This window comes from Athene cunicularia (assembly GCF_003259725.1).
Source record: "Athene cunicularia isolate RWA chromosome 2 unlocalized genomic scaffold, athCun1 chr2_part1, whole genome shotgun sequence".
NCBI classification, from domain to species: Eukaryota; Metazoa; Chordata; class Aves; order Strigiformes; family Strigidae; genus Athene; species Athene cunicularia.
Window position 1 is genome coordinate 29,955,969 of NW_020799095.1, and position 20,335 is coordinate 29,976,303.

Below are 20,335 nucleotides of genomic sequence, written 5' to 3' on the forward strand. Positions count from 1 at the left end.
GGTGATACAATTTCTAATGATTGGATTTTTTCCCCAGACTGCATCATTTCAAAGCTTCTTGATTTACCAGATGAATTCAGCTCTTCCTGAAAATCAGGCAAGCACTGTACGTATTTTACCGCAGACATCTGAAAACCAGTTTTGAAAATTTTATCCATATGGTTTAAAATCTATTTCAGAAACTCATGTCAAATATAGAATCTTTCCCAAACTATCTATTTTTCCTTACCCTTTTCTTTCACATTTCTGAAGAAATATTTCCCCTTTGAGATTTACCCAAAAGTTTACATAATAATTGCGAAGCAACTCGCTTTTGGTTTAAAGGGGCTATAACGAAGAAGTAAGCACTTTCCTTTAAGGATAATGGGTCTCTTTTTTCCATGTCCCCCATAAATGTTTAAATAACTATGCTGCTGCTCATAATTGCTTTCCTTTCAGAAGACCACATCAACCACATTACTACCATCGTGCTACCACCAGATACCTCATCATGTAATTTTTAGTCACAAAGTCAAAAGGGCAGACAGGGACACCTTAAAAGATGTGTTCTTCACCATGTTGTATTCAAGCACTTTTATGTTATAATGCTTGACCCAAAGGACGGGTTGACTGACACCGTTTTGCTTTAAGGACCATTCTATCATGTCTTTCTACAGGGCATGAAAGCTCTTCCTAGATCTGCCTTTTCAGTTAGGCTGTGACTTGTTTTGGTTCACCCTGATGTCATAAGATACCTGTTCGAGCTCTGAGTCATCCTTGTTGGAATAGTCAGCACTCATCTTTGACCACAAGTACCCTAAACACTTGATGATGTATATGTGTTGATATTCTGAAGCAATAGACATTTTTAAACTCTGCTTTGTTCTTTTGAGAGCCTGCAGCAGTTTCAAGCAGAACTTAGGTTTCTGGAGGAAGGTAGTCTAGCAGTGTTTTTCACATATTTCTTGTGCCTCTTGCCCCATTACTTTTGGAACGAGTCTTCAGAGGGATGTCAGCACCAACACTACCTTGGCAATCATAACAACTTTCCAAGCATGTGTCACTGACTGCTGGAAAAAGGAAGGACTTAAGTTCAACAGTCTGATAGTCCTCCTGATAAACAACTAATCAAGAGAACAATCAGAAGAAAAATGGAATTTATATCTAGAAAGCCTTTCTTAACTGTATATTCTTATCAGCGTGTTGAACACTACCCAGCATTCTCCAGCATACTTACCTCTACAAGGGCAATTTGTGGTTCCTTATGCAACAAATACCTCACTACTAAGCTCTTCTATAATTTCTGACATAGAGTGAGAGCACAAATAAACTCCAACATTCTCCCTCCCCTCAAAAGTTTCTGAAGGAGTATTTCTCATAGAACATGTATCATCTCCAAACGAAGACTGTAAATCAGTTCTGGATCTCCACTAGTCTCTTTTTCAGGCATTCCCTCAAAGTTCTTCCCGAGCTATCCCACATGTTTAGCAATCTTCCACCCTGATATTGACTCCCCATCCATCTATAGTTTAATGGAACCACTTCTCCTTCCCTATAAGTAAATCCTTCAAACTCGTTGCCTCTTTCTTGTTGCTATACTTGTCTATGAAAACAACCTTCCTGGTGGCATTCATTTCTGCAAGACACTAAAGAGCTCCTTGAAACATTTATTAATGTGTAATCATTCATAGTATGAATAGACATACAATTAAGCTCTTCCTCAAGACATGTTGTCTATTTGTACATTTATAACTCTTCATCCTATTCCTCTCCCTCAAAATCCAATCTACCTTGTAGACTTGGTCATTGAAATGAAAGAAGACAACAGGGGAAGGAGAAACATGGAACACTATGAAGGGGAGGAGAAACATGCCACACTATGAATACAGGATACTCCTATGAATACAGGGTAAAACCACACAACTAGCAATTCTTGTGCAGAAAAAAAACATTGTAAATGTATCTATAGACAGTCTAAATAACTCTTATTGTCAAGTGCCCAGTCTTTCTTCTAGATAAATTATCTAGAACAGTGCAGTTTAGTTATACATTTGTTCTGTATTCCTAAAACAGGACAATATTTTTTATTCTAGTTATTTTAATGCAGTAAACTGAAAGCAGAAAGTAAGAAACAGGAGCAGCAGCCACTTCAAATCCTTTGCTGTGAATTCTATGCAAGTAGAGAACAGGAAGGAAAAGAGCAGAACACACAAGTACAACTATCTTTAGCAGTTCATGTTATTGTAAGGTGGGTACATTTCCTTTTGGTTTTGTATGCTTATTCCTGCATACGTTTCATTCTAGCTGTACTCTGTTAACTAAGGAGATCAGTATACTAACGCTGCTGCTGTAGAGGTGTAGGACAGGACTGAATTTAAGAAAGTGAACACTCATGCCAAAACTCATTCTGCAGAGTTAACAAAGGTCTGGCCAATGAAATCTAGGGCACAGTTCATCCCATTGTAGAGTTGCTGTCACTAGCAGGCCAGATTAACAAAAACCTCAGATTGTATCTCTTCATAAAAGAGTATGAACATGATTGTCATACATACCCCCATTGTCAATGCCTTAGTGTAGAGAAAATGAGTCACACCTTGAACGACTGCTGTATTAAAATAAGCATCTTAGATCCTGCACTATATAATATTTCATAAAAGCAGATCTATAAACACTAGCTCCAGCCTTCTAGTCACCAAGACAAGAGACATTCTTTACAGAAATACTAGAAGTTGTATGGGAATGTTTCAACATGCCCAATCATTTAAAGTAATTGATATTTTAGATAATTTAAAGACTATGTCTGCATGTATAATGTATATATAATCTGTGTCTTAATAAATTCACTTTAAGTGTCTGTGGGTAGAAATTGAATGAATATCATTCATTTGCTTAGTAAAGGAGATAAATATGTTATTAAATTTTTTTAATACAGCAAACAATTGTTCTAAGATAAAATAGCATGGTCCTTACCATCTAACAAACAGGAATAGTTTATTTCCAGGTTAATTCTGATTTGATTCTCAAATAATTTATGAAAATAGTGTAAGTGAATAATGTTATTAATGTGGAAAATAGAAAAAGAATAAATTCAGGATCTGTAAGATGTTAAGATGAAGCAATGTTGAGACAGAAGAAATGCATATCTATCTGACATAGTAACTCTTAGTTCCCACCTACTTTTCAAGTGTCCTTAATTAGGTCAGTTTTGTTTATAGCAATATACAAAAAGAGTCAGAGTAAAATTTAGAAAGCTACTATAGGTGTAAGGTAACTACCAGTATCTATTATTTCCTATTTATTGCTGGTGCTCTGACAAGCTCTTTGTTTAACACTGGCTTCACACTTTTTTCTTTCTAGGCACTCTTGTCTTTCTTCAATATTAATTACTTCTTACCTTTACTTGTGCATATATCACATCTTGTACAGCTTTTGTTTTGGATTAGTCAATGTGCTTGTTTGTTGTACAAACTCTTCAGTTGTTCCTTGACATGCACATATTTCCTAGTTATGTAAAACTATGTAATTTCCATGTTATTCAAACAAACAAACAAAATTTATGCACACATTCCAAGGGACAGGTAGAAGAAGGCACTATGGAATTATGACATGTTTCTCCATCCACAAAGTCATTTTGGCATAGAAATTCCTAATCTAAATTAAGTTTTCCCCAAATTTGCTGTTGGGTAGTGCTACAGAAGATGTATCTCCATGTACCTGTCTATTCTTCAATGTAAAAGGAGATGAGTTATTAATGATGAGAGTTATTTACATCTCTACTAAATCAGAAACAATGTGGGCTTTACTCTTTGTGCATGCTAGAATTGAGAATTACAGTTCAGGATGCTAATATTTCAAGGTTCAGCTTGTTAACTGTACATTCAATGAAGCATACAACAATCTAGTTTTGCAGATGTTTATAATTTCATTTCCTGAAAATTCCTGGGGAGCTCGATAAATAATGAGAAACTTAGTTGCTCACTCGGCTGTCAGTTTGAAGACATTTCAATCTTTCCTTTGAAGGCATGATTAGTCCTTTTAACTCTCATTCTTCCATTATTACCTATGAGATTTTAAAGATAGAATAAATGTATATGGTTTCCACCTAAGAATCTTTCATTGATAAACAATTTCTAAAATATCCTTCAAAATTTCTTTAGAATTCCTCATGAAAAAATTAAAAGCTAGGAGGAATTTCTGTTTCTGAACTTTCACACCAGTTTCCTCTGATGGAAGGTGTGTATTTTCTTCATTATCACCAATACTATTAATCAATGATTTTTCTTTCTGTGACCATGTCTTTAACTTGCCACATGATGGCCTCATTTGTTCAAATAATAACTAAACTAATCTGCATTTTCTTCTAGAAATTTCTGTTTCTTTTCTTCTTCGTGTATATCTTGTTCAACTCAATGTATACAATGTTCTGTCTAATCCAAGAAGCAATATTCTTATGAGCTTTCAGTTACTGTTTAGGATCCCCACTCTATTTTCCACCCATGGGAATAGTATAATTTTACAGACCAGACAACATTGCTACCGTGTCTACTTAAGTCAGAGTTCTTAAGACCTAGACTAAGGCAGTAGACACTAACTGTTCATTCCAGCTTGTACTATGTTAAACAATCCTACTGGAGACAATCAACGATGGTAGATAATGTTTATCTTAGCATTTAAATCAAAGACCTTTCATTCATTTCTTCATAATTCAATCTTATTTGTCACAAAACATATTAAGATAAAGGAGAAGGTTAAAGAAGAGTTTTCCCATGTATTAAAAATATTTCTGAGTATTACAAGAGCAAAGAGGTTTTTGTTTAGTCTGGGTAATTTGATTCCAGGTAGAGTTTGAGTACTATTTTCCTGAGTGAATGACTTCTTTCAGAGATATTATGCTCAACACCACTATCATTCTACATTGAATTTCAGATGTCCTATAATTATTAAAGACCAGATATAGAAATTTACAAAATAGAGTATGAAAATGCTACAGTTATGATAAAGTGAAACTCTTCACCTGCAAGACAACAGGCATTTTACCACTGACATCGGTATTTTACACTAGATGAATTTAATATTTCCTTCTAATAGAAGATAAAAACATTACATAATTGCTTGATTTTTGCAGCTGTGGAAGGAAAGCCAATGTTTGATTCAATTTAATATATCACAGACTTTAAAACAGATGGAAAATACTTTTATGTCACCTAAATTAAAACTATAATCAAATAATTTAATTATATAATTGATTAAACTGGCTGCAGTAAGGATACCAAGATGGTTTATCATTCTACACTGAGGAAAAATCTGTTTCTAGGATGAGATTGCTTCACAACAAAAAAATATCTGGTGAGTATATTCACAAGCATTATAAAGGAAAACTGTCTTGAGAATATGCTCTCATCCAAAAAAACTTAATGTAATTACACGATTTAAAACTTTCAGCTCTCAGATGTAGAGGAAAGGTACATCAGTTCAGTTGGTAAATAGTTTGGTGCTTGAGAAACAAACCCAGAGTCGGTATTTCTGAGAATCCTCATGGAGCACTAGTGCATTCTTCTCTGGCTGCTTGTATTCATCCAGCTTTAGGAGTTTACTTGTGTGTAGCTGCATGTGCGGTTGAGCACTGGCCATGACCACACAGCTGCAGTCCACCTGCCCGTAACACCCTATCTGTCTCCCTCATATGGATAGAGCAAACCCCTCTTTTAGGTGTTTGTCTGGGATTCCCATATCATGACCAAAAGCAAAGCATCAGAATATTCACGTTCTATCTCGGATTAAGTCAACAAAAGTTTTGGACTATTGTTTTTGGCTACAACTTTTGTTTCTAAATGCTCAAAGCGTATTGCAAATGTTAAGCTTCAGAATACCGACATATCAGTAAGAAATATTACATCCAGATCAGGGGGAATCATTTCAACATTTTCAAAGGCATTTGCCTACTTCCTTCAGTTTTGGAGATGATAAATAGGTCAATTACTTGAGTTCCAGTCTACAGATTGAGTTTATATATTTTAGACATCTGAATATAATTTTTTATCCATTTACCATTACCCACAGTAAGTCATTAAATCTGTCATCTTAAAAAGTCCATATAAGGGAATTCACATATTGAACAGATACTTGAACACTGTGGTATCATTTTTTTTCTCAATTATATGTTTTCTATGTTTGCAGAGGTAGCTATGTTATACTATTTGGTCATAGCACATTCCTCAGCTTTACCTTAATATCTTAATTGCATTTGACCTAGAAAATCAATTTTCTATTGCACAGTTGTTTTTCAGCTATAGCTATCTGAAAACTGATGTGGACTTTTGTTTCTAAGATTCATCAAGAAGAAGGATCAAATGAGCTGGTGGCCAATTCCTCCCAATATGTTCCAGATTGTCAGGTTTATTATGAATCCTTAAATTATATTAAAATATATACGTAGGATGTCCACGTCAGAGAACAGCTGACTTAAAATAATTCTCAATGACACACCAGTGAGTGAACTTCTCATTGTGGGTGACAGTGTATGTTCATACGCATTTCACTTCTCTGTTGTATCCAGTAACAGAATAAGACATGATGGGTCAAATGTCACTCAAATGTGAGAAAACAGTTTATTATTGCGAGGGTGGTTGAACACTGAAACAGGTTTCTTAGGCTGGGGAGTCTACATTTAGATATTCAAAACTAGTCTAGACACAGCTCTGAGCAACCTGTTCTACCTGACCCTCCTTGAGCTAAGGTTTGGACGAGACGATCTCCAGAGGTGCCTGCCAATCTCAGCCATGCTGTGATCCTGTGCAGGAAGAATCATGGTCAGCCACGTGAATCCAACCTATTAAACAGACCCACTCCATAAGGTGGCTTCCAGTATGTCAAAACCATTCAATACATCACAAGGTGTATCAAGAAGAAAATAGTTATAAAATAACTTTCTAAATTTTTGTCCAAAGAGTACATAAAAGTATCCTGCACCTCAAAGATGACTGGAATATGAGAAAAGGAATGTTTTAGAAATACTTTATGACTTCTGTTTTTACCACAGGTTTTGGCTGACAGCCTGAGCCAAGGAATCATCCTTAGGTTGTGTCTCACCAAGGAGAGAGAGGAGTGTTTTGTCCCTTTTACCAACAAGTTATCACTTCTAACAAATTGTCGTTTTGACAGCATGACAGCAAGCCATGCCTTTACTCAGTGAAAGCCAGGGAGTGGCAAACCTTTGTATTAAGAATCACAGATAGTTTTTGATTAAAATATGAACAAAGAGACTTCCTTTGAGAGGAGTTAGGAGGAAACTTCTCAGAGGCTTTCAAGAGGGACAGTGATAAAACAGGCTCTTCAACACTATTGAGCACTCAGTTTCTGCAGGCAGAGTGTGCACAGTCCTTCACAGACCCAGCAGGCTTCAAGGGCACTGCAAAAGGCTGGCATGCACCAGTTTTTGAAAGTTTTCCTCATTAGAGTTTTACGTAAATTGAGCAAAGTCCAACCTCACTGCTCGGTCCTAACCAACCTACTCCTACTGGCTCCTGAATACCCTTCCAGAACAGGTGAAAACAGATTAAGATCATCCCCGTGGTAAGTCTGCACATTTCTTTTGTCTAGGGCAAATTATCAATGTTCAATAGTGAATATTAAAAACCAAGCAAAAATATCCAGTGAAATTTAATTCTATTTTCAAATTCATTTTACTATTTATTTTGTATTATTATAATTAAACTGCACAATTTTGCATGCTTTGAAATTACATATTACCAAGGGTTATGCATAGGACACCACTGAAGGTCCTGCTTAAAAACTGAAGACAAGCTGTTTTCAAGCAGCAAATCAGGATATAGGTTTTCAGATTACTAGTTTTGCATTCTCTCAGTTAAATAGTTTAAGTAGTTTTTCCTGATGTACTCTTTCTCAGATTAAAATGCATTCTGAAGATGAAACAAAGTCTTACAGAAATGGAAAGGATGATAATATTGCTGTATCATACCAGGATTATGAATCTGAAAGCAAATGGTAAGTATAGCAGTTGATTTCAAAATATTCCCATGAAAGGTTGGACCAGATGATCTTTGGAGGTCCCTTCCAAAGTGGGCTGTTCTATGATTCTATTATACTAATGTTTTATCTTTAACTGCATAGGCTTAAATTTCACTGGTAAACAATACAATAATAATCACACAGCTTTCCTTTTTTGGAAGAGTCTTTGATATCCACTATTCAGACAATTTAGATGAACACAGATATAAAAATGTATCAATATCTATATCTAAATATGAATAAACAAATCTAAATATAGATAATTTTTAACAGATAAATCCAGTTGAACCTCCCTGGTTCAACTCCCCCCCCAGGTCAGGGGAAGCCTGTCTGAGGAGCAGAAATCATTGCTTGTACCTTGATGCTATGATTGAGAATTTCTATTGGGGTTATTGAAAATTTGGCTGCTTCACATATTCTTTTGCAAAAAGATAGTGACAGCTGTGTCTATCCTGTTTTATTAAAAGGCTGATACAAAATACTGAGAGAATTGAAGTCAGAATAGTTAAGGGACAACTAAGTTACACGCTTCTCCAAGTTCTCTGAAAGTAGTGTCATTTTTTTACTAGAACGGAGGGCCAATTGGGGTCAGGTGTCCTACACATTCTCCTCTCTACATCATTCCTGTTGCAAAAAAAGAAACAGACCACTATGGAATATAGATTTCATGATTTAAACAACTGTAATATGCTGTTTCCCGTGTTATGCAGTAAAAGGCCCCTAATCCCCACCTATCTTACAGGGGAGAGTTTAGGATGGACTGAGTGGGACTTCCAGGCACCAGAATCTGACCTCTGTGTGTGGTAAAAGCGGAAACAGTGACATCCCAGTTAGGGTTAACTAGAGTTTATGAGACTGTTTGACTGGCACCATGTTTTATGTCCTTTAAAATAACTTGTGCCAATGACAGCAAGAGAAAGACTAGTATTTGATCTGACACTGAACTTTTTAAAGATGAGAGAAGCCCCACTGCAAACAGTGGAAAGAGTTTGACATTTTACCTACATCTTTTAAAAGTGCTAGATGGGCTTAGTTTTAACTGGAGAACACAGACTATCCTGAGGGAAAACTCAGTTTATTTAGATAACAACGTTCTCATGTCTTCTGTCTGATGGTTTATAGGGCAAGAACAGTTATTAAAGCCCATCTTCCTCCTTTTTCAAGCTAAAAAGGAGATATTTAATTCTGATTTTGACAAAAAGTCTTAAAAATTTAACAAATTGTCCGGAATTTGTCCATGGAGGAAAGTATGTTAATGTGTCCTTTTAGTGTTCATCAACTTGCAGTTTCTTACATGTCAGAATGAAGTTTACTGCTATCACTGCTAGTTTTACTGTACCAAAAGCTGTGAAAATGTAAGGTAAAAATAAAATGTCTCATGTTTTCTCTTTGAATTTATTTTAAAAAACCACCCACAACCAAAACCCCTATATGCCTCTGCAAATGAGGTAGACTTTAATAGCATTCTCAGATCTTGGCTTATTTCGGAAGAAAGCAAGTGAATACAAAATTGTAAAATGTTTTAGAGCATCTGGTGAAAGTCTGATGCACTACTGATAGAACAAGATGCCAATTTTACCAACCATGTTGCTTTCCAGTCTTTGCTGGGAGTGTCCAAGCTAGAGAAATACAGTTTAATTCCAAACAGGCAATTATGAGCAGAACAGCTTATTTTATCTCTGTCTAGGCAAAGACTAATTACTGTCACTTTTCTGTCTAAAACTGTTATAGCTTATAATGGCAATGCAATGAGTATAGGTTTAGTACCAAAAAACCCCAGCTCCAAAACCCCAAAGTCTTCGCTATAATAGTCACCTAAAGATTAGTGCTTTACCTAGCATTTTTTCAAGTGGAAACCTGCAGTGTGAACCTCTGACTTTTTAAAGTGAAAGCAAAACTCCTACATCATTTTAACAGTGTCTGGTTGACACATATCATCTTCCAGCCTTGAAAGCCATGTTAATAACTCACAGGGTATCTTGTGATAGGACAGGACACTGCCCTGCAACCTAACAGTGATTTTTGTGAAATTCTATAACTGTTCATGTCTTCTTTCTGCTACAAGCCTTCTCACCACCGTAAAGCATTACATTCTTTCCACCACCACCTCCACCTTCTCCAAGTTTGTTTCATTTTCTTCTCTTTGCAGTCCACTTCTCATTAAAATAGATCAGTTTCTTCCCAGTTCAGTTCTGTAGGTTGTATCTTATGATTAGAGGCATCAGTCTGCCCAACTACAGTTTAATGATCTGAAATCAAAGTACTTAGATATGAGAGGCCTTTGACAGACAGTTGGCCGTATTCTTAGAGTAGCCCACCCACCTAGGTTGCCAATAGCTACCACTAGGCCCTAGCCTAGGCTAGAAAGGCTAAACAGCTTTAATCAAAGAACTTCTCACCCTCCTATTTAAGAAAAAATGTGCAGTGGAGTTCACTAACAAAGTTTGCAAGAGGACTCTTTTGCTACATTATAAAAGTCTCACTGCAGATTTAGTTACAGCTGTTCTTAATACTTTTTCATAGGAGCTGTAATTTTAAATGAGTCTTCCTTAAGTAGCTTGCAACCTACAGCTAGACTGCGTGGGCTTCTTTCCCAAATAGACTCTGTATTAACACAATACCAAACCAGAAGACTTCTTGAAAGTATTTTTGACAGCGTTCAGAGAAATTCACTTGGTTTACACTGGAAGTCCTTGTTTTACATTCCTATATCTCCTCCGTGCATCTGAACACAATTAAGAGACAGTAATTTTAATAATGCATTAGGCTTGTTTTATGTTTTAAGTGGTCTTCCTACTTAAAATACAATCATAATTTTTTAGCAATGGGAACAAGAAGAAACCTGAGAAACTGAATATGGTCAGCCTGTTTACAGTGGTAAGTTTCATGATATTTGTGTGTTTAGCAATCCCAGTCTACCATAATGTTTAAAATGTATTATTTTTATATCAATCCCAGTCTACCGTAATGTTTAAAATTTATTATTTTAATATATGTATCTCATATTGCAGAGCTATACAAGAGGCACTTCACTGTTAACAGTATAGAGTACTCAGGGATCTGCAAAGGGAAGGGAAAATGGAGGAGAAAGGAAAGAAAGGGCAGACACAAGAGATGGAGTAAACTAGCTTAAATCATGTTGCTGCTGGAGATTTTTACGGTCACAGCTATGTCCAACGGATGTTGACACAGGTGTATTAACAGATGGATGGGGAGGGAGGGTGTAACGTGAACCTGAAATGTGTTTGGAGACACAGAAAGAAAGAAAGAAAAGGAAAATCCCCAGCATAAGGGTAACCTATGCCAGAAAAATTTATCTCCCACACTAGCTGTACTTTTATAAGCACCTGGCATAGCTGCCTAACGAAATGCTCTTCAAAAAGCATTGTCAGAAACAAATCTTAGCTTCCATTTTCAAGTTATTATTTTGCAATTGATTCTAACTTATCAGTACTATACCAATTACTAACTAGTCTCTTCTCAGCCACTCTCCCACCCAAATTCCTATCCAGAAAACAATAGGAGAGAGTCACAGCAGATTTTACAGTACAACTGCATTAATTTTTAAACAGGTGATTTGGAAGCACACAGTTTTATGTTTCTTCTTTTATACGCAGGCCACAATATTTTTGCATTTTACATAGTTAGATAAAGGGTACCTCAGGAGATCATCTGGCCCAATGTTCTTCTCAGAGTCAGGCTGCACAACAAAGTTTGAGCTGGTTGCTCAGAGCCTTGTCCAGACAAGGCTGGAAAATCTCCAGCAGCTGCACTTCCACAGCCTCTCTAAGCACTTGTTCCAGGGCTTGACCACAGTTGTCTGAAGTTTCCATGACATACCATATGAAATTCTTTTACTAGGTATTTGATTACCTGTCCTCTTGAGGACAAATGAAACTGCAGATGTGCTATTCGAAGTAGCTTAGGAAGGAAATGATAGGGCAACTTCTGTACTATTTCAGTCTTACAGATAACTGTATCAAGATTTCACAGAGTAATTCAATTTCATGCTTAACTAGTAGTAGACAGGATTTATTCACATTTAAGTCAAGTCTACACCTAACAGAATTGGAGGTAGCTTTAGGAAAATATTTTTTCTCTTGTAAATAAAAAGATTTCCTAAGACTCCCATATACCCATGGAAAATTAATGCCCCTTTACCTCCTGAAGGATAATTCCAGCATTTAAAACAGAATTTCTTCCTGCCGAGGAAGCAAGAGAAAACCACTCCTGCACAGTGTAGGAGTGATGACCACTAGCATCACACTCTTTTTATTACTAGTGCTAGCACTGCATTCAGCAGAGCTTCCATCTTTCTCCCCGTTTTCTGAAAACCTGTGAGAAACTAGTGGTAAAAATTCACACATAGGAGAAAAGAGAACCACACACTGGTAACCCCTGCTTCTCCACACAGAGGACAAGAAGCACTAAACTGCTCTGACTCACTCACCTGAAAGACCAGGGCAACTCCAAGTAACAGCCACAGCAAAACCCGTTTCCTTCAAAGATCACCCAGCTGAAGGTGCATCCCATGGAGCCCACCTACACGCCGAAGAGCACAGCTTCCTTCAACCAAGGGATTATTTCTCAGCCATGCCCTTCAGACCATCACTACATGCTCAGAGAGGAAAACTCTTCTTAGTTTGGGTGCCCCTGGAAATCACAGCCCCAGACCAGTCTGAGCACACTTCCGGATCTTCTGGCAGTGGGGCCAGACATGTAATGCACAAACTGACATCTCCCAGGAGTACCCTAGGCTGGCACACTGACACAGCTGCCTCCTAAGAGCCATAGGATGCTGAACATACCCACTCTCTTACACATCTGCAGATATGTTTTCACTCAAGGACTTATATTCATTATTATGCAATGAGAAAGACATTTTTACTCCTTTTATATTTTTCTCTTCTTCCTTATTTGGAGTATGGGGACAGGAACAACCTGCTCTGACCTAACTGATCCTAGGCACTATCCTTTCAGGGTGTGAGAGGTGATTTACCATTGCCTCTACAAGGAGGATAAGGTATCTCGTAATTACCTGAGAGCTTGTTTAGGGGTCCCTGTGGTAACATGATAGCCCATGACTCCTACCTCTATGCAGGTCCAGTAATTGAATTTAAGCTTTTTTTTGGCTACAGAAAGCTAACTAAAATCCAGATAAACTATTTTCCTTTTGTATACTCCATACAATAAAATGCATGATTCCCTTATTCTCCTTATTCTCCTTAGTACACAGTCATATTTAGGTTATGATCATTGTTTCATGAGAAGTATTAGTAATGTTAAAATAGAAACAGTGGACATCACTTTTACACAGCTTTAAATATAATGGCCTTGAAACTGCTTACAGTAGTAAAGACCTACCAGCCTGAAGTGTAAGCCTATATAAGAGACTATAAAAGTAGAGAAATTATTATAGATATTATATTATTAGATTATATTTTTTATATTTCAGTTATAGTTATAAATTTAAATTCCAATGGGACATAGTTAAATTGGATACAAAATTTGTTTAAATACATTTTACATATCTTATTATTCATATTTTATTAAAGCCATTATTTTATTAATTAAAAATTATTAAGAATTTACTCATTTATGTTACAATTTTACCATTTTATGTATTAAATTTTTAAAATCCTATCTTTTACCGCCTCTTTCTGCATAGTTACTGCTGTGTTGTCACTCAAACACAATTGCTGCAATTAGAGAACTTTTCAGCACAGTTCTGTTTGCACTTTCAGTTTCGATACTCGGACTGGCAGGATAAAGTCCTCATGGTGCTAGGCACTACCATGGCAATACTCCATGGCGCAGGTCTCCCCCTTATGATGATCATCTTTGGTGACATGACAGATAGCTTTATTACTTCAGAAAATATTACTTATTCAGGTAAGAACTGTTGTAGCTCCTAGCTGGTGTCATTGAAATATGGCTTTTATGCAACAAAAAAATTAGTTCTATTTGGAAAAAAATAAAGCGTAGAATAGCTGCTCGCCTCAAAATATTCATTCCCTGGGAAGCAGTTTGCTCCTATGCTGTGGGCCAGATGTGTTACTGGCCTTCTCACTGCTCTGAGAAGTGACAGGGCTTTAATTTTGACCAGTTCTGTATTTCTTCCAACCAGTCTCCTGTGCTGTTACAAACAGTTCACTAATTAACTGTTATGCCAGGTTTAAAAGAATATTTTAAAATATTGCTATTTGGGTTAAGGACTTAAATAAATGGATTAATGGGAAACAGTAAAAGAAACAGAGAAAAATAATGTGTTGTTCTATGTGCTGAAATCAGAAGCAGTTTTTAAACAAAACTAAATATATAAATTAAAATATGTAATAAAGCCCCAATTATCAAAAAAAGCAGGTGTAATTAATATATAACCCAGCACAAATGTTATTAGATATTTCATTATTTACTAACTGCTGTGTATCTTAGAAGGGTATTAACTGTCCCAAAGACTATGATTATAGGTCCATTTACTTGAACAATAACAACAAAAGACTTTCAGATTGATATAAAGATGAGATTATCAGAAAAATTGCTTTTCTGCTGCTAAATTTGAGCATATAAATTATTACATTTCACAAGGATGCACCCAGGAGTCCCTTTTGTCCAAACATCAACTTTGTCCTTTTCTTCTAAACCAGTGGGAACCTTGCTTCTTTACATGAATGTGGAATTTCCTAAACTTTTCCAAACAATTCCATGTTATTTTCCACTTCTCCAACACCACTTTGTTCCTTGACAGAGAAGTAGACAAGGTACAGAGGGCAAAGAGCTGAACACTATGTTCGTATAGTAGGCATGATTCAGTCAAATGCTCTTCATTAAAGAGCATTATGCTTATTTTAATAACCTAATTTACCTGTCAAGCATTGATTTCAAAAGGATTTAACCACTCCCTCTGAACATTTGGACAAGAATGACTGTTACTGGTGAGATATAATGATATTCCTCAAAGCATCCCCAAAAGAGTCGAACTCTTAAGTATTGCCACCTCTGCCTCATAATTTGATTTCTACTAAGCAGTATTTGCATGGGAAAATTAATCTAGGTTTAAATCCAGTGTAACTATAAAGTGCAGTATCTATGTCTGAAAAGCTGTTACAATCACTTTTTACTGCAGAGCCAAACCAGAACAAGGGAACGTTTATTCTGAAATTAAAGTGCCAAGTACATGTTCCAGAACTGCTCATTCTCATTAGCTTCACATGTAGACAAATTTTTATACAATTTAATTTCACCTTTAACCTGTGACAAGAATTAGTTAAATAAAAACATGTCTCCTGGACAACTGGAAAGAAGTGCCTAATAGCATATTCGTTAATTTTCTGAACTTTACTTATTTATGAATCGACATTCGTAAAGCACTCTGGAGCACTGTTAAATAAGGTGGGTTTTATAGTGCCAGTGTATTGTTTTATAAATATTCACAAAATCAGCACACATTCCAGAGAATATACTATATTTGAAATGTGGAATTTAGGCTGGTGATTGTAGAGTAGATGAAATTAGCTAGTTTTTTAACTGTTTATTTTATTACAGGTAGAATAGGCACTTGCTGACTTCAGAAAATGCTTTCTAATGTGTTGCATGGCTTCAGTTCCCTTAAACATGGTCAGGGGCTAGGTAAGGTTTTAGATAGCTGACTACTCTTAATCTTCATTCAGCACAGTTGGAATAGAAGTTTACAGAAGGAAATTCTCATGTGATTAAATAAAAATAATTAAAGACCTTTTCTCTAATTTTCTCTCTAGCAAATTTTTCTTTATTGAACCATACATCAGTGAATTTTTCTAAAGAATTTTTTTCTTATACTCTGATGGGAAAGTTGGAGGAAGAAATGACCAGGTAAAAGGAAAGTTTTCATTCACTTCATGGCTATTCTTTTCTTGTAATAGAGATCTCAAGCAATTGTCCTCTAAAGATTATTTTAATATTTAGCCCAAGATGAATCTCATTATAAATAGTTCATGGAACTGAAGGAATTCAGATTTTGTTATGTCTTTAGGTTAACATCACTGTATGAGTCAGTGGCACCTTGCATTTTCCCACTCTGATCCCAGACTGTGCCAGATGGTTCCTGCAAACCTACAACCTTTGTGACAGAAGCTCAGAGGAAGGGTTGTTCCTCGGTTTCTCATGTGCCAGGATACCTTGTTCTCTTCCCATGCCAGTTCTCATGCCTTGCCCTCGATGTGTCATCCTACTCTTGCTCTTCCTCCTTGCCCACACCCTTCACTCCTCATCCTCCCCTTGCACTCTCCAGCTCTCATTTTGCCACCAGCCCTGCCTGCCTGGCAAACTCGCTTCTCCTCTTCCTGCCACAACTTTCCTGTTCATCTCTTTTCCATTTCTCTGCTGCTTTCCTTCCTCTCTCAGTGGGTAACCACCATAAGAGAGTAAGGCACAGTCCAATACATGAATGGCTGCCACACACCTGGTTCTGAGGGAGGTCCTGGGAGAGGGATCTCCACAGCTGAAGGAGTTCTGTGCCAGCTCTGTAAGAGCTTCTGTGGAGATTCCCCATTTCCTGCCCTTTGGCTTTCTCGTTTTCATCAAATGTTTCACAAATGTTTTGACTGATGACTAACAAATTCCCTAAAATATTGGAACTGATCACATGCAAAGCCCTGAAATTGTTTTATCCATAATTAAATGACACCACATCAGTCAGCAAAGTCAACTAATTACTTATATAGCTGAACCACATATTTGCTATTAGTTTATAGACTTTTTGAAGGACAATACCTGGGAGACCCTAGTAGCTGTATGAAAACTGTGGATGCTGTTTTCACATAACTCCATCAGCTAGTGAAGTTTGGATCCAGTTTTATGAAAGAAAGTGAAACAAAGTTTCCTGTAATTCAGAGAATCTACTCCCTTTCTTCTTTCCCTGTGTATCTCCTCAATGTCAAAAGCTCATGGTAACTTTCTAGGTAACCCATTTATTCACTCCATGTTCTTACTGCACAGGATCACACAATAAAATTTTGTTGATAATAAGACAAATTCTAATAGACATCCCTTAAAGACAAACACTTCATACTCTACCAGAAATAAACCTAAAGAGGATGATTATGAAGTCATGCACGGAGTTTCCATTAAATTTCCATGTTTTCATTTTTCATTTAGTCTTTGACACTACAAACACAGGGGAATATCACCTGAAGGTCACCCAAATAATAATAATAATAATGATTGCCACTGAGAAGGTAAATCAAGTACTCTTTGGTACCCTTTCCTTCTAGAAGGACAACAAATAGACAGTGAAGTTGAGAGACACCAAATTTAAAACTGATAAAAGAAATACTTTTTACATAATGCTCAACAAATCTGCAGAGCTCATAACTGAAAAATATAAACTAGGTCAAGAACTCACTTATTCTGATCAGATAAAATTGCAATAGGGACTTGAGATGCAACAGTAGGTGCGATTAAACTATCTCACTGACAAGCTGTTTCATGTTAGTCTAATAATGTTTTTTCACAGTCTTCTAAGGTGTTAAGCACCAGTTATTTTCAGAGACAGGCTGTGGGGACACGTGGTGTCATTGCCTGAGCAATTTCCAGGTTTATGGTTAAAGGGCAGTTATTTCTTTTTCTTTCTCTGTCTACATATACCCTGTCTCTTCTTTTGTTATCCTTTGCCCTTTCCAGGTTTTTCTTCTGTTTCCAAGTTTTTCAAGCCCTTTCTTCACACCACCATTCTGAAGAGGAAAGAAAGCCCTAGTCTTTTTGTTCAGTGTCAGAGAAGCGTATCTGTTTTGTAAGTAAGCAAGCTAAGACAGTGTGCTCCTTGAAGGGTGTATGAAATTACAGAGGTCAAATTCTACTCCTGTTGTACAAACACCCCTGCATAGGATAAGAATTAGGAGTTATTGGTACAAAAACTATATGGTTCAATTCTGGAACTGAAATCTAAACATAAACTTTAGGTATATTTGTCATGCAAAAAAGCTGGCAAAATCATAGCTATACCTTTCTTAACAACTTTCATTAAATAAATAATTCACAAGATCATAATTTTATTTTCCAATTAATTGTTGCTAATATTATAAAATAACCATAATTAGTAGGGATTTTGAACCAAAATTAGATCAATCCATTGTGTTTCGGTATGAGCCAGATGTTCAAACAAATGCATAAATTCTGTGTTTTCCCTAGTTTTGTTGCCTTTTGTACCTTTTTTATTATGCTGGCAATGATTAAGAACAACATTCAGCTATTTAAGTTATTCATTAATGTACTAATATTTTTCAGTTCAAATAGGAAATATTTTGTTTAATTGCAATCACAAATAAAACATCTTTGGCATTATTTATAACAAAAGTACCTAGAATAGCTTTCTGTATTGCTTTTTCTTCTTTTTTTTTTTTTAAATTTTTTGTATGTTTGGAGCCTTATTTTGTTGCAATTGCATGAATAGTACTTAGGCATTAATTTGCTTATTTTTCCTTAGGAATGTATGCAAGTTTAAAACCAAACCATCATTTCTCAAAGATGACTAAAAAAACCAGTTAAATTATGATAGCGTGAAAACAATTAAAATTCAATGTTTCTATATTTAATTCATTAAATGAAGGTGGATATCCTGAAACCTAACTTATTTTCACTTTCATATTACTTAAGCATTTTAAAAATCCCTGCTTTAATTTTCACTCTTTGTGGGAAGTGTTTCTAAGAGTAAATATGTCATTTTAAGCTTGTTTTTTAAATCTATGTCTTCATGGATTTTGAGACTTATTTATTTATTTATTTATTTATTTATTTATTTATTCGTTTGTGGAAGTTGTATAATGTTAGCAAAAGATAACTGAAATGTTATTCTCAAAGACCTTTAAAAGTCTCCATAATAGCGAAGAAAGAGAAATGGCACCTAGCCCTGTTTGGAGTAGAATTGAGTCATTTTCTGATATTTTTGTTTCTTTTCAGATATGCATATTATTATTCTGGAATAGGAGCTTGTGTCCTTTTTGCTGCCTACATTCAAGTTTCATTTTGGACACTGGCTGCTGGCCGGCAAATAAAAAGAATCAGACAAGAACTTTTTCATGCTATAATGAGACAGGAGATTGGATGGTTTGATGTAAATGATGTAGGCGAGCTTAACACTAGACTTGTAGAGTAAGTATTAAATATCAATTAATTGCCAACTGAGTGTTAATTCTAATTATTGAAAATCAGTTGTTTGTTTGCAATGTTATTTTATCTTACTAAACTCCTCTGTAAGCTATACTATTGTTTATACAAATCCAGAGATGTGTATGGATCATTTAAATGGAGCCTGAGGAATAGAGATGTTGGAGAATGCTGCTCCATTGTTCTTTGTGGTGGCAAACTTGTAGCTGTCTTGAGTTGCAGGTGTTAGAAACATCATGAAACACTGACAATGTGTACTACATCCAAAGAGTTCACTTCTGTCTTTCCCACACTCTCTTATTTGTTTGGATATAATTTGTTTTTTTCAGTGACATCTCCAAGATTAACGAAGGAATAGGGGAAAAAATTGCAATGTTCTTTCAGGCAGTGGCTACCTTTTTCACTGGATTTATAGTTGGTTTTACAAAAGGCTGGAAATTAACACTTGTGATTCTGGCACTCAGTCCCGTTTTGGGATTCTCATCAGCTCTCTGGGCAAAGGTAGGCAAAACGTGTGAGTTTTTGATAAACTGGTAAGCTATATCTTCTGTACTCCCATTTGGTATCTGTTAGACTCAAAAGTGAAATCTGGTTCTTAGTGAATTTAGATCTTGCCCACATGCAGAAAGATGTGAACAGGCACATGATGACACTGGTACAGCTGAAGAAGTGCATGCCTTCACCATGCACTCAGCTATGCTGCTGCAAAGTTTACATAAGTCTAACCTACCCTCCTGTGAAAGGGTAAATAAGCAGTACCTTTGCCTGGGCTCCATGACAACTACACCAAAATAACCCAGTAAGGTCAGTAAAAATAAATAAATAAATATAGAAATGAAGTAAAATGGCAGAGCTGAAGTCATTGAAGGTAACTGACAGTAAGTTCTGGCATGACCCTGCAGCAAATCAGGTGTCCAGCGATAAGGCCTGTCTGTGGGCTCTGACCCCTCGGCAAGAAGGACATTACCCCCAGGGACAGCACATGGGCACGGGCAGACACAGCCAGGCAGCCGGCACACTGTGAACTCTGCTCCAGATTCTCCCTTTACCATTTGCTCAACTCCCAGTAACTTACTGGAAACAGCACTCCAGAAGTAGACGCAGGCCATTTGGAGAGAAATAGACTTCATCTATAAAAATAGAATTGCTTTTGGCTAGGAGTTTCAAAGGGGCTTCAGCGTGTTGA

General features: G+C 36.3%; 1 protein-coding gene across 3 annotated transcripts in view; it reads left to right on the forward strand.

Annotated features, from left to right (window-relative positions):
• ABCB1 (ATP binding cassette subfamily B member 1) overlaps positions 1 to 20,335 on the forward strand; it is a 117,708-nt gene that overhangs the window by 60,186 nt on the left and 37,187 nt on the right. Inside the window, exons 1-6 of one of the 3 annotated variants that reach the window (XM_026842460.1) lie at positions 7,889 to 7,983; positions 10,830 to 10,884; positions 13,752 to 13,899; positions 15,765 to 15,858; positions 18,943 to 19,134; positions 19,479 to 19,650. The exons of the other annotated variants lie outside the window; for them this stretch is intronic. Of the exons in view, the coding sequence (XP_026698261.1) occupies positions 7,892 to 7,983; positions 10,830 to 10,884; positions 13,752 to 13,899; positions 15,765 to 15,858; positions 18,943 to 19,134; positions 19,479 to 19,650 (753 nt within the window). The 5' untranslated portion in view covers positions 7,889 to 7,891. Of the gene's footprint in view, positions 1 to 7,888; positions 7,984 to 10,829; positions 10,885 to 13,751; positions 13,900 to 15,764; positions 15,859 to 18,942; positions 19,135 to 19,478; positions 19,651 to 20,335 lie in introns of those variants that run through there. 3 annotated transcript variants of the gene reach the window in all.